General features: G+C 37.1%; 3 protein-coding genes across 3 annotated transcripts; all 3 read right to left on the minus strand.

The window, feature by feature from the left end:
* Window positions 1-1,292: 1,292 nt before the first annotated feature.
* Window positions 1,293-4,099, minus strand: LOC144544402 (purple acid phosphatase 2-like). Its single transcript, XM_078292911.1, has 8 exons — window positions 3,908-4,099; window positions 3,232-3,432; window positions 2,962-3,073; window positions 2,629-2,855; window positions 2,405-2,543; window positions 2,073-2,293; window positions 1,746-1,867; window positions 1,293-1,633 (listed from the first exon to the last, which is right to left on the minus strand). The coding sequence occupies exons 1-8, from the start codon at window positions 4,079-4,081 to the stop codon at window positions 1,450-1,452; spliced, it is 1,380 nt and encodes a 459-aa protein (XP_078149037.1). The 5' UTR covers window positions 4,082-4,099; the 3' UTR covers window positions 1,293-1,449.
* A 1,691-nt stretch (window positions 4,100-5,790) lies between these two features.
* LOC144544571 (Ubiquitin carboxyl-terminal hydrolase family protein) lies at window positions 5,791-8,009 on the minus strand. The gene has a single exon (XM_078293102.1). The coding sequence runs from the start codon at window positions 7,978-7,980 to the stop codon at window positions 6,832-6,834; it is 1,149 nt and encodes a 382-aa protein (XP_078149228.1). The 5' UTR covers window positions 7,981-8,009; the 3' UTR covers window positions 5,791-6,831.
* A 950-nt stretch (window positions 8,010-8,959) lies between these two features.
* Window positions 8,960-12,449, minus strand: LOC144544311 (serine/threonine protein phosphatase 2A 57 kDa regulatory subunit B' beta isoform-like). The gene is made up of 3 exons (XM_078292775.1): window positions 10,907-12,449; window positions 9,474-9,797; window positions 8,960-9,254 (listed from the first exon to the last, which is right to left on the minus strand). Exons 1-2 carry the CDS (start codon window positions 12,047-12,049, stop codon window positions 9,474-9,476), a joined length of 1,467 nt encoding a protein of 488 aa, XP_078148901.1. The 5' UTR covers window positions 12,050-12,449; the 3' UTR covers window positions 8,960-9,254.
* Window positions 12,450-12,750: the final 301 nt, after the last annotated feature.

Raw genomic sequence — 12,750 nt, forward strand, 5'->3', positions numbered from 1 at the left:
AACAAAATATAAAAGGGATGCTCTAAGAAATATGAGACGAAGGGAAAAAAAATACAAATAAAGGACAAATAATAAAAGAAAGAAGTAGAAAAAATATAAATATCACTTGTACATAGTGTCTAATTAGGTTCGGATTTGGACCCAACCCTGATGAGACCGAGATAGAAAGTGAAGGCCAATCAGGGTCGGATATATTGCCAACTATCAGATTGTTTTTTTTTTTTTTTTCCCCTGTTTTGCGAAAATGTATCAGACTCAACAATCAGAGTCAGATTTTAGTAATATCCGACCCTGATTTTTTTTTCCTTTTTCGGCGAAAATGCCTTAAGAAACAACCCTGATTCTCACATTATTCAAAATAGTAGCCATTCATATACTCTTTTTGGTCTCTGGACTATCAGAGTCGGGTTTTTTTAAATATCTGATCTTGATACTCTACATCAAGGCTAGATTTTTGTTGTATGCAATCCTGATTGTTATCAGGTTTTTTATGATATCTGAGTATCTGACCGTAATATGGCAACCCTGATTAGACGCTATGTACCAGTAAATAACAACAATCAATTTGACCCTTCCAATTTAAACACCTCGTCCGTTAATTGTGGCAAGTCCTTTTGTCTATCAGCAAAGACTCTGCTCCTTTCTCTCCAACAATGCTCCCATGATGTTATCATTATCTTCTTGACATTTTCTTGTCATAGATGGTTTAGAGAATCGATCTGTTCGCCACTTGATTGTAGGAAAGCAGGGGTAGTTGATGAGCATTATTTCAAATTTGGTTCGATGTTTAGTCTGGACTGCTCTATCCGTGTCGATATTTGTGTGAAAATTAAAATTATAAATCGTCTCGTGAATTTTGACGCATATCGAACAGTTCAGATTGGACATTGGACCAAATTTGATATGACACCCACTGGGCCCCTTTGTTCCCTGATTGTAAAACCTTAGCACTGTTTAGCATTTTATTGAGGAAGGTAATTGATCAATTCAGCATCTTGCATGTACATGTGGCATATATTTACCAATTGCCAAGCCCTCCTGATCAAATTATCTGTTATAAGTACTTTGTTTAGCAAAGTTAACACTTTAAAATATTATCGTTTCAGGTGACTAGAATAAATGCAGATATTTGTATAGTAATGATCTGCACCAATACTTTGTAATTTTTTTGCATTTAGAATCCATCCAAATGAAAAAGACCTCATAAAGTCATAATATTACATTTTGTTTAAAAAAGAACACTTTTAATATACTATTATCATAAAAATAACATTAACAAATTTTAAGGTCTTTCCGGGCATTAGACCCTCAACAATAAATTGCCAAAAAAAGCAACATAAGAAAACATTTAACAGAAGAATATGATTGAATCCCAACAGTCAAATAAAGTACAAACAAACAACAACCAACAGCACCATATATGATGGATCAACTGACGCTGGCATTCACTTAGGAATCATTTGTTGGGTTGAAGTATCTGTTGGTGAACCACATGGAGTCGGCAGCAACGGCATTGCCATCTTGGTTGCGGTGCCAGGTGTAATATGCATGAGTCCTGTTTTTTATGTCAAAGATGGCATGACCAAAGCTCGCCTCTCTGAAAGCCGAATAGCTCGGTTGTGGCTCTGTCATGCTGAAAATTGAAATATTGGAATGTTATCTTAATCGTACGCCTGCCGAGTAGCGTTAACATTTCACACATAAACAAGATTGATTGATATAACATATAACTATTAATTAATTACTTGGAAGCAAGGCCTTCAATGTTGCCTCCATCTCCAATGGTGATGTATACGGGTGCATTTATGTTGGAGACTGGTAAGCAGTTTGCATTGGTTATGTTGTAGTCAATGTTAGAAATCCTATGCTGCAAATTAAAAGAAAATATTGAAATATTTGATCAAATATAATTTCTTGTTCTATGTCTTAAAAACAAATGATCCAATTTTAATTAATGACCATTAGCCAAGGTGTAATCAAATGATGCATCATTAGACCAAATAAGCCGTCCATGAAAGGCTAAGAAAATTAAATGAATAATGAATATATATTGAAACATAATGGTTACTCACAGAACGCTCGTAGGCATGGACATGGCCGGCAAAAACCACATCGACCTTGTATTTCACCATCCATGCCTCAAATTGGACCCTCATGGTTTCTCCCTCCATGTAATGATAGTTATAGCTATTGTACCAAGGAGAATGCAAAAGCACAATCAGCCATGGAGTCACTGTTCTGTCCACCTTTTGGAGCTCAGCCTGGAGCCACTGGTACTGGGGTGTATATTTCCCTTGAAAAAATAAATCACAAGATTCATATGATATGAAAACTTTTTACAGAAAAAATAGATATATAGATATAGGGAGGAAGAATAACAGTATGATTGCCGGGTTAGTTGTACCATATGCACTGTAGGATGCCAAGACAATGATGTGTGCAGAGGCACGTCTGACTGCATAAAAGTAAGGCTCTGTGCTGCCAGATGCTTTGTATGGAGTTGGGTACCTGTTGGACATTGGCTTGAATGGAGTAGTTTCCCCCTAAAAAGACACAATGTTTAGTTCAAAAGAGGGCCTTAGATCTAATGAGATCATAAAATATATATATATATAAAAAATGACTCACAATATCAGGGACAAAGTCGATCTCGTGGTTTCCAACGGTCCAAATCCATGGCTGGTACGCCACACTGCTCTCAATAAACCGACCCCATGTGTCCCATCTGTTGTTATCATGGTTTGGGTAGTTATCAGCATAAGAGAAGTCACCGACATACAGCAATGCATCAGTATCTGGATTTGCTTTGTAGTGTGAAAGAGTACTGTTGGAATCATAGGTTTGGCCAAGATCACCTGCAAATGATAGCAATCACATGGTACAAGGCGTAAACTTATTCAAACATCTCTTCCCTATAAATATATGAAAAAGGGAGAAAAATTAGGAGAATGAGAGTTTTACCGATAAGTCCAAAGGTGTACGGGACATCAGGACCAAGCGCAGGAGGAGTTTTGAACGAGAATTGTCGGACTGTACCATTTTCTCCGACAGCATAATAATATGTAGAGTCAATCTGAAAGAAAGAAAAATGAAAAAAAGAATTCCGTTTAATTAGTTAAATTATAATATTACCGTTTTATCACTGAAAAACAATAATATTCATATTATCAATGAAGACATTATTATAGAATTAATGCTACAAAATTGAACTATAATGGTGAATCAAAGGACCTCTAAGTTGGTGAGCAAGCAGTGATGGATATATCCAGATGTGTAGTTGTAGAAGGTGTACTGCCTAACATCTCCCTTAGCAGAAAGGTGGAGATTATTTTTGGATTTTCCGTATTTTACGGTGTTTGACCCCGGCGCATGTGGGGTCACCCATGAAACAATAACTGCAGTTCCGTTGTAGTCTCCTTGAGTAATGTGAACCTTAAAAAAAAATGAATTTCATGTTACTTTGTTATCTCTGAAAGAATTGAACAAAACAATAAATCAATTTAAGTATTGATAAAATTATTTATTTTATTTAGGTCCTAAGTATTAAACAGCCCACAACCAAGTTACCACACATGCTCAATGTGGAATAGCAAGCTACAGAATCACCAGACAAAAACAAGCAACACAAAATTGTTCAATTGTTGAATTTTCAATTAACTGAGGCTAAAATTTGAAGAAAATATTTAATGAAAGACTCCAACATAACCTGAACAATCAAAAAAATGTTCAAGCTGTCTCTTTATATTCACTCCTTTCCTAATATTTTAAATGAGCCAATGCGGCCCAATTCAGTCCAAGCCCAATGAACTCAATTCTAACAAACTTTTATTTTGTTTTTTTTTAAACCTCAATTCTAACAAACTTACGAATGCATTTCTCAAAATTGATTGAACAATTTTATTCTCACCTGTTGAGGAGCATTGTAGCCTGCCGGGACCTGAAAGACATCAGCATCAAGCGGCATATCGACAGATGCTGCCAATTTTCGTCTGAAGGTGCTCGTCACTCCGCCGTTGCACCGCACAGCTAGCCCCGCAACAGCAATTAAAGCCAACAAGAAAGCAAGTCTCTGCTTTCCCATCTCTCCCCTTTGTTTGTTAGTGATATATTCTCTCTATATAATTCTATTTTGTTGTGAGATAGATAGAAGAGAGGGAGGGGGATGTATATATGAGACACCTTTCTTGCTTTAATGGATTTCACTTAAATAGCTGAGAGATGGAGGTAAACGCAGAGAATATCCATTAATGGTTCTATGGTATTGTAATAATTTAGTCTAGTCTGATTGAAACACAAGTTGACTTCAATTGGGTCTTTTGAGATTGTATCTTATTTTCAGGAGTGAGAGCAGCTAGGTTTGACTTTAATTTTATCGACTTGTTGAATTGTGAACTTGTTTGTTCACACGAATTTTAGTTAAAAACAAAACAAAACAAAAAAAAAAAATTTATGCAAGTTATTTTATATTATATTATATTTTATTTGTTGAACTGATATACAGAAGAATTACTTATATGAAAGGGGGTTAGATTATGTTAAAACTTAAAAGTTAAGACAAAACAAAAAACACTATTTTGTCAAAATAAATTATCAGAGAAATTTATTGCAGTGGGAAATATATTAGGAGGAACAGAAACGGTCTCTTCAACATTAGCTTAATTTATTTTTCAATGACAAATAATTTTGAGTTAAGAAATATATATTATTTAGAAATTTGAACTTTCGGTGGGAAACTTTCCTGATTTGTTATTAGAGAATTGACCGGTTAACAGTTATAAGCCCAATCAAATGCACTTCGGAGGAATCATTCCTCTGGAATAACAGATAAATAAAGACACTAAATGATTATCTTGTGGAGACAAGTAAGTTTGTGGTATTATTCCTCGAATATTACCTGAAATATATTGAGACACTATCATTTTGATTGCACTATATATCATTTTTAATTTTAAAATTGTTGTTTAATGTTTCTGTTTTAGCTCATTCTGCAATTATGAAATAGATGATATGCCTATATTCTTACAGAAAAAAAATACATGAAATTGTAAGGATATGATATGCCTATTCCACTTAGTTCAATTAGATTCTCAAGTCTCAAATTTTTTTTTTTTTTTTTTTTTTATAAGAACTCCCCAAACAATTGTCATCATAAAAAGTACAAGTTCAATCTTTTTGGTAAGGTAAAAATTACAAGTGAGGATGAAGCACCGATCAAACCTTGATAATGTGCAAGCTGATAATTAGGTATTTCTTGAATTTTTCATACACAAAATTCCTAAGATTATAATTTCGAAATTTATTTGATTAACGAAAAATTTAGCACTCGATAACAGACTGTCAGGTTATCAACTATAAATTGCGTAATATACAATGATCAACTATAAAATGCGTAATATACCATGAACTAGGTCGACGTAATTGTGCGTTTATCTTGGTTTTTGGTGCTTCAACAGATATTTGTTGGACAAAAGTTCGCCTTTTCGGTTATATATTCTAAGTTATTTCGTCTCAAATCAATAGTTAATTATTATATAGGAGACGAAGCACGTGCGAAATAACCAAAGCTTCGACCTTATCCATTGCTCTCAAAAAAAAAGTGCAAGCTGACAGACTCAACTCGTCAACTCTGATTTAGTTATCTAACCATACCCTTTTTAATTCCCTATCTTACGTATTGTAGTTCCTATTCATTAAGTATTGTTTCAGAAAGCTTTAATTTTATGTAGACTAAAATTTAACTACACTCATTGCCTCTGATAATAATTGACGAGTTCATGGTAAGATCAAATATTACTATGATTATAATTTTATTCAGGAAAAGAAAACTCAAATCGCAAGTGCGTTGGACTAATTTTTCTTTCTTGTAACTCTAATAAGCTCATATGGAGTCCGGTTTTGCACAAGAACCAGTCAGTAATACCAGTACAAAACAGCTAGCACCAAACATTAATCGGTGCAGCAATTCCAGATCATAGAAATACCAGCAGAAAGTGAAAAAAGAAAAAAGTAGATCAGCAAATTCATCAAATCCTTTCCAAAATTTTTGTTTATTTCAAATAAGCCCATAGGCATTACATCACATCCCCACTGTCATATTCTATTACATTTTTAATTTCTACAGAGACTAATCCTAAACTCTGCCTATGTAGTTTCTATACAGCCTATCCCAAGCCAAGAAAAAGGAGAGTTAGTAATAGGCTTGGCGAGCTAGCGGTAAAAAAAAAACAGCATCTTTATGGAAATGAAACCCTCACGAATTGGGCAGGAGTAGTACTAGGATGGGTGACCTCCTGGGAAGTCCCCGTATTGTTGATTCCGGTTGAGTTTCATTTCTAGTTTATCCCAATTTGTTTGGAAATAAAGGCTTTGAAGAAGAAGAAGAGAGACCAATCCTAATGCATATCATCCCAAATTGGGTATGTATGACCCGTGTATTGCCATCTTTCATTTCTCCCTATTTTCGCTAGATAATCAGACAACTCGTTGTGACCTCTGCTTATATGACTGCATGCATATTTCCTATTCTCCTTCAGCGCTTTCCAACATTCAACAATTTCAGTATAAGCCCTTCATTCTAAACCTACTGGTGGAGATAAATTTGTAAATGCCTTAGCTAGAAACTTACAGTCTGTGTAGAACATGCACTCAGCTTTACCCATTCTTTACACCTCCTGTATTACCTGCCATAGCACCGTAGCCTCCCCATGTAGTGATCCACTGACATGTACCCTTGACGAGTGGTAGCATAGCAACTCATAACCCTTATTAATCACATGCCCCGCACCACCCATCCATTCATTCTGGTAGGATCCATCAACATGGCATGACAACTCATTCTTCTTGTTGCTGTTCCAATTCCAATTCTCTTTGCAAATCCTGTTTCTTCCTTTTTAACCCTTCCAAATACTCCCTATGACCCTCATCAACCAAATCTGCAAATCTCTTCATTGCATCAAGAAATGGATCCCTCTCCAGTAATGTTCCATCTTCCCCATACGCCTCCCTCAGCATAGCCGTCTTAATTCCTCCTTTCAAAGAGACATAAAATATCCCGGGATGCCGCGTGAATGCATTTGAAAATGCATTTGACAGTCTGAACTCTGAACAGAATTTCCCAATTGTGTCCACCGGGGCCCGCTTCTGTATCGTCAGAGATAAGAACTCGTGTAAAACAGCAATGTTCCTCTTCTCCATTTCTCGAGAGGCCGTGCTCAGCTCTGATACATCAGAGTATGGAGATACATACGGTAATTCAAGCCAATCCCAGACCCATTCCCTCATTTCCTTCTTTAAATTAAAACCCTTGGGCAATTTCAATGTAAAATTTGGTCGGACTCTAATCCCAATCGCCTCAGATTCCTCATCGGCTCTCAGCTGGATCACCGATTTAGCATAGGATTCATTCCAAGAGACCAAATGTAGGTATCCATTCGACTCCTGTACCAATTCAGGATGCCTCGGTACGAACGAGGTGAGCAGATCGTCAGGGAAACCAAACAACTGCCTGACGTCAACTATCTTCCCCATTGGTATAGCACGATCTTTCGAAATCATCAGCAACTTACAGAGTTTAGCTAAGACAAGGGGTTCGTTCATTGATCTGATCTCAGACTCGCGAGAGAGAAAAGAGAGCAGGGGTTGAGAAGGCCGGAGGAAAGGGACTGGAGACGAGGTGGGTTTGATCCTGTCGGGGTATACTTCTAGAAGGTTGGGATACCAGTCGAGGAAGGTTGTGACGCGTATCTTGAGGCGGAGTCGCTCACGCCGTTTCTCAAGGTAACGCAAGGCGATGCACTGGTTGGGTTCGAGAAGTACTTCGCGCACCACGCGGGAGACGAGGTGGTGGTCCTTGTCGCGGTCTATGGCGGAGTCCAGCACCGGGTCTTTGTACCAGGGGACTTTCAGGCTGGAAATCTGGCGGAGGCTGAAGAAAGAGTGGAGTTGGTGAGGAGAAAGGGAACCGACGAGAGAGTGGCGCATGGTGGACCGGTAGTGGCGCTCTCTATCAGAGAAGAACTTGACCGAAGAAGAATAAGAAAAAAAAAAAAAAAAGGAAATTTGGCATGTTCGCATTATTACAGGGCCCAATAATCCAATATGGCCCATGTTATTTTCATTTGCAATATTTCTTAACAATGCACGTTTTTTTCATTTTAAAATTAGGACTTAGAATGCATTGCTTTTTTTTTTTTTGATTGAAATAGAATGCATTGCTCAATATTGCCTTTTCAGCATGTTTTTCAGTTACAAGGTACAACGACCCAAAAAGTATGACATTAAATAGTCCCCAGTATAAGTGCACCATTTAAACAAATAATTTCTCTTATTAAAACGATATTTGAAACAAATGTATTGTTAACGTTCGTCAAGTAATTACATCATACACTCTTAAATTTGCTAATTCTTTATTTGAATCCATTCTTCAAACAAGACTTAGCTGAAAAACACGGTAATCCCTACGGGGCTCTGAAAACATTATTTTAATGTAATAGTTGCAATTAAACAAAAAGAAAGCACCAATACGGCAATACACCTTTCCATTTTAAGTTTGGATGCATTGCCCAATATCGCCTTTTCAGCTTTTTTTTTTTAGTTACAAGTTACTATGACCCCAGAAGTATTTCATCAAACAGTCCTCAGTGTAATTGCAACATTAAATCTATATTTTTAAACGATGTTTGAATAAGTTTATTTTTAACATTAGTCAAGTAATTGCATCATGCACACTTAAATTTGTTAATACTGTATTTGTATCCGTTCTTCTAACAAGACCTAGATGAAAAACATGGTAATTCCTTACGGGCTCTGAAAACATTATTTTAATTTTCTAGATGGAATTATACAAAAAAGATAACACCAATTATATACATTTAAGAATTCAGTATAGAGAGAATAAACATTTAAGAATTCAGTATAGTGAGAAGGGAACTATAGTATAATAAGTGCACAACAAAACACAAATAATGAGAAGACTGAAGATCATGAATAAATCTCAAGGTATCTAAGCTTTCATTACACATACCAAAATAAGAATGTGAGAACCAACTATCCAACATATCATGATCAAGATATATATAGGTAATAACAAAATAAAATTGGAATGACTTCTATGTATCAAAAGTTACATAAAAAGCCGCTGGACCCCCTACAACCATCCCCCCAAAAAAAAATTTCACACTCCATCTAGCACCAAATTCAAAGCTTGTTCGCTTGCTACAACTCCTTGCATCTCTTTTGAAATGCATAACCAAAACCTCGTCACAACAAAAATAAGAAAAGAAAATAAAAAAGAAAAAGAAAAAAGAAAAATAATAAGATTCCAAAAAAAAAAAAAAACATCCATGACAACCCGCAGAGGGTGTATCCACAAAATAATAGTCCTTTTTGAGTTACCATACTTAAGAATTAAATTAATTAAAAGCAAGAAGAAAAGGAGAAGGTGAAAAGACGGGACAGGGCGCACCAAATTGTACCTAATTGACTAGCACCATGTTGTCCTTCTTGGCAGCAATGACAGCCTCCAACCTGCGCCAGGCAAGCTCGCGCTGCGCCTCGAGTTCCTTAGCCTTGGATTGCTTCTCAATGTACTGCCTCTGGCACTGCTCGAACAGCTCACCATCCATGTCAAGAAACATTTTACGCACGTTTGCTGTTAGGCCATGCACAGCCTGGTTCCAGTGGGTCTGGATGTTCTTCTCCAGGGCTTCAAAGATTATTGGAAAGATGACTCCTCGGTTCTGTGCAATTAGGCTCACTATGTGGTCGTTGTTCCATAGGAAAAGGGCCCGCTCAGCCACCTGACATGTGTTAATTTTAAGCACCATCCTTGAACTTAATATGTAAATGTAAACTCAGTGTTCCTTGTATTTTGCAGTTACATGTAGCATTTAAGCATATTAACAATGGTCAAGGCAAGGGAACAATGACCAGATTACCCTCTGAAAAATCACAATCAGTCTCATACGCAAATAAAATATCTTCCAATAGAATCATTAGGAGGTAGTAACCTAAAACCAAGTATTCTCAACCAAAATTGACAACTTTTGATTAATTATGAAAAGCATATCATGTTAGTGATGTGCTAGAACTGTGAGTATATTAGTTGAATAATTGTCTATTATTAGTTATTACAATAATTTATGATCTAGTGTTATCTGCAATAGCTTAAAACAAAAAAAATATATATTGGGTGTCAGAATTCAATAGTTAATGAAAATATCAAATGCTTTTTCAGCAAAGATACAGGCAGCAGGGAAAAGCTATAATTATTACTGCCTATAGTTACCAGATGCCAAAATACATAATCAGTGCTTTTCTAGACAGCAAGGAAACAAAACCATATTGCTCATTTAGTTTCTAAAATTAAAAAAAAAAACACCATAATTGATAAAAACAAAAGAGAAGAGTTCAATGATACGAAATCACGTCTCATTTACTGTTCAGTTTTAGGCACAGCTCAGTATTATGGGGTTTACTCACTTGGCAATCCAAGAATCTGTTATACAACAGTTGTTAATTAATAAAGCAGCTTCTCTTGCGTGTTACACTGCTAAAAGATTATCTAAGACCTTACAGAATGCACCCCAACTTATGTAGTTGATACGTTTCTTCTATCATCCCACAATTTAGCGGGCAACAATATATAAACTTTGGAAGGCTACATGAGGTTAACATAGTAATCGTCATTAACCTTACTTTCCTATTAATCCAACCGAGCAATATAAATTTTTTGAAGTTTCATTTCTACTACCCTCTATCCTAACAAGGTGTTAGCACCTGCTATACCTATCAAAAAGCATGACCATACCATACCAACATCAACCATAAACAGTGTATGAATCCATTCACCAATTACTGTATTAAGAAAGTAGAAGAAATAAAAGGTTAGATTAACAAAAGTACAAACCTGGAAATGAAAGCTATTGAGACACCGAGCAATCTGCTTGAAGAGTGGGACCATGCATCTCTGAAATTCAGCTGGCTGTGTAGCCTCCAGTACCTCCTCCAGTTCACTTATAAACATAACCTCCTTCTGACAGTTTGTCACCGGCCAGTATTTCAGCAGGCCTCTTATAACAGCATCCGCCAGTTTATAATCCTTCTCCACAAATTGTGTTATGCAGTATGATAACTGCTGGTGATAAAACCCTACAGACTTTGGTTTGTGGAGTGGTATGAGAGCACGAATTAAGAACAGCTTATGCTCCTCTTTCATCGGCAATGCAAACCCATTAATGATACTCCCGAGAATCTCCAACAGCTCACCAACCCCATTATGCCTCTCGGTTTCAAAAATAAAACGGTAGAATATGTTGTTAATTGCCTTTCTAATAAATGGCCGGTGCACCATAAATTTACCATAGATGCGGTGTAGAATTGTTTTTAGGTATTCGCGCTCTCTTGGATCCTCCGAGTCAAACAGATCCAATAAGCGAAGAACAAAGGAGTGATCCACATACCGTTTAGCAACCTTGGTATCAGTGTCAGGTGAAACAACATACCGCAAAAGGAGCTCATAGACTAGCTGTAGGTGGGGCCAGGCCGGGTCGAGGTAGGGTTCTTCCTCTTCCGGGTCAGCGGACAGGTCGACCGTGCCCGTGTTCTCATGGGCAGCCGGTGGGAGGCAGCGAAAGATATTGACAGAGACCATTCGGACTAACTCCTCCTGCACCTGGTCAGGCAGCCGCCCGCATGAACCTGATTGCACAAAATCCACAAGCTCTGAAAGGGTTTGCCTCTTCGACTCTTTTTCTCGCAGCGACCTGAGAGAATCTGAGAAATCCAAGATTATGGAGCAGATCCTGAGCTTGCGAAGGAAGAGCGAGGGGCGTTCTGTCGCTGGCACATCACGAAAGAGGGGCAGCTGCTCAAACTGGACAGGAGGGGAAGGAGACGGGATTGGAGAGGTGGAAGGGGAGAACGACGTCGGCGCGGATCTTGACGCGTGGTTAACGGTGACTGATGAGGCGGAGGCACGAGAAGGAACAGGTTCATTCGCGTCGGATCGGGGCACCTTCCGAGGGCCCCGTTTCATAAGCCCCTTAAGCATCTTCAATTAAAGAGATCAAGTGGCGAGAGCCAAGAGGAAATGAGAGATACCAACAAACCCTAGTAGTTAGGTTTACCTATCTTTCTTTATTCTTTTTTTTTGTTCTATCTGATTTGGGATTTCTCCCCTCGATTTCGGGGGTATTGATCTGCAAAAAAACTGAGGGGGAATGGTGGAGAGAGAGGTTAGAGGTGAGGTGCCATGGCGAATTTGTGATTTGTTCGTTCGGCGAAAGAGGGGAAGGGAGTGAAAGGGATGAGAGGGGAAGGAAAACGCATAGTGATAATAATAAAAATCTATTGATCGAAATCGGTTTTGGTGAAAATGGTGCTTAAAAATTGTAAATCTGGCAAAGAACAGAGATGAAAAATTGACAATCGCAATTCACAGGAGGAGATTTGAATTTTGATTTATTTAGAATTTCAGTCTTATATATTGGATGTCGTACCGGGTGGTGTTTCATTCTTTTCTTATGTTGGTAAATTAGAGAAATAAGTTTAAAAAATTTCAAATAAAAAGAGCTTACAATATTTTTTCTAGTTAGAGAATGTCTTGTGTCCTTGATTCTTTTTATTTTTCTAAATTTAGACATACATTGCTTTTCGTCCTTTTACTTGATTTTTTTTTTTTAAATCTAGTCAATAAGTAGGAAGCCGACATTTTTATTTTTACCTTATTAAAAAATTATTTTAATAATAATA

This window comes from Carex rostrata, chromosome 26 (genome assembly GCF_964058835.1).
Source record: "Carex rostrata chromosome 26, lpCarRost1.2, whole genome shotgun sequence".
NCBI lineage: Eukaryota > Viridiplantae > Streptophyta > Magnoliopsida > Poales > Cyperaceae > Carex > Carex rostrata.

Coding starts and splice junctions, on each gene's coding strand:
- LOC144544402 (XM_078292911.1), bottom strand. CDS start 4,081: ATGGGAAAGCAGAGACTTGCTTTCTTGTTGGCTTTAATTGCTGTTGCG. Junction 3,433..3,907: donor GCTACAATGCTCCTCAACAG/GTGAGAATAAAA, acceptor TTTTTTTTTAAG/GTTCACATTACTCAAGGAGA. Junction 3,074..3,231: donor GCTTGCTCACCAACTTAGAG/GTCCTTTGATTC, acceptor TCTTTCTTTCAG/ATTGACTCTACATATTATTA.
- LOC144544571 (XM_078293102.1), bottom strand. CDS start 7,980: ATGCGCCACTCTCTCGTCGGTTCCCTTTCTCCTCACCAACTCCACTCT.
- LOC144544311 (XM_078292775.1), bottom strand. CDS start 12,049: ATGCTTAAGGGGCTTATGAAACGGGGCCCTCGGAAGGTGCCCCGATCC. Junction 9,798..10,906: donor TCAATAGCTTTCATTTCCAG/GTTTGTACTTTT, acceptor AACACATGTCAG/GTGGCTGAGCGGGCCCTTTT.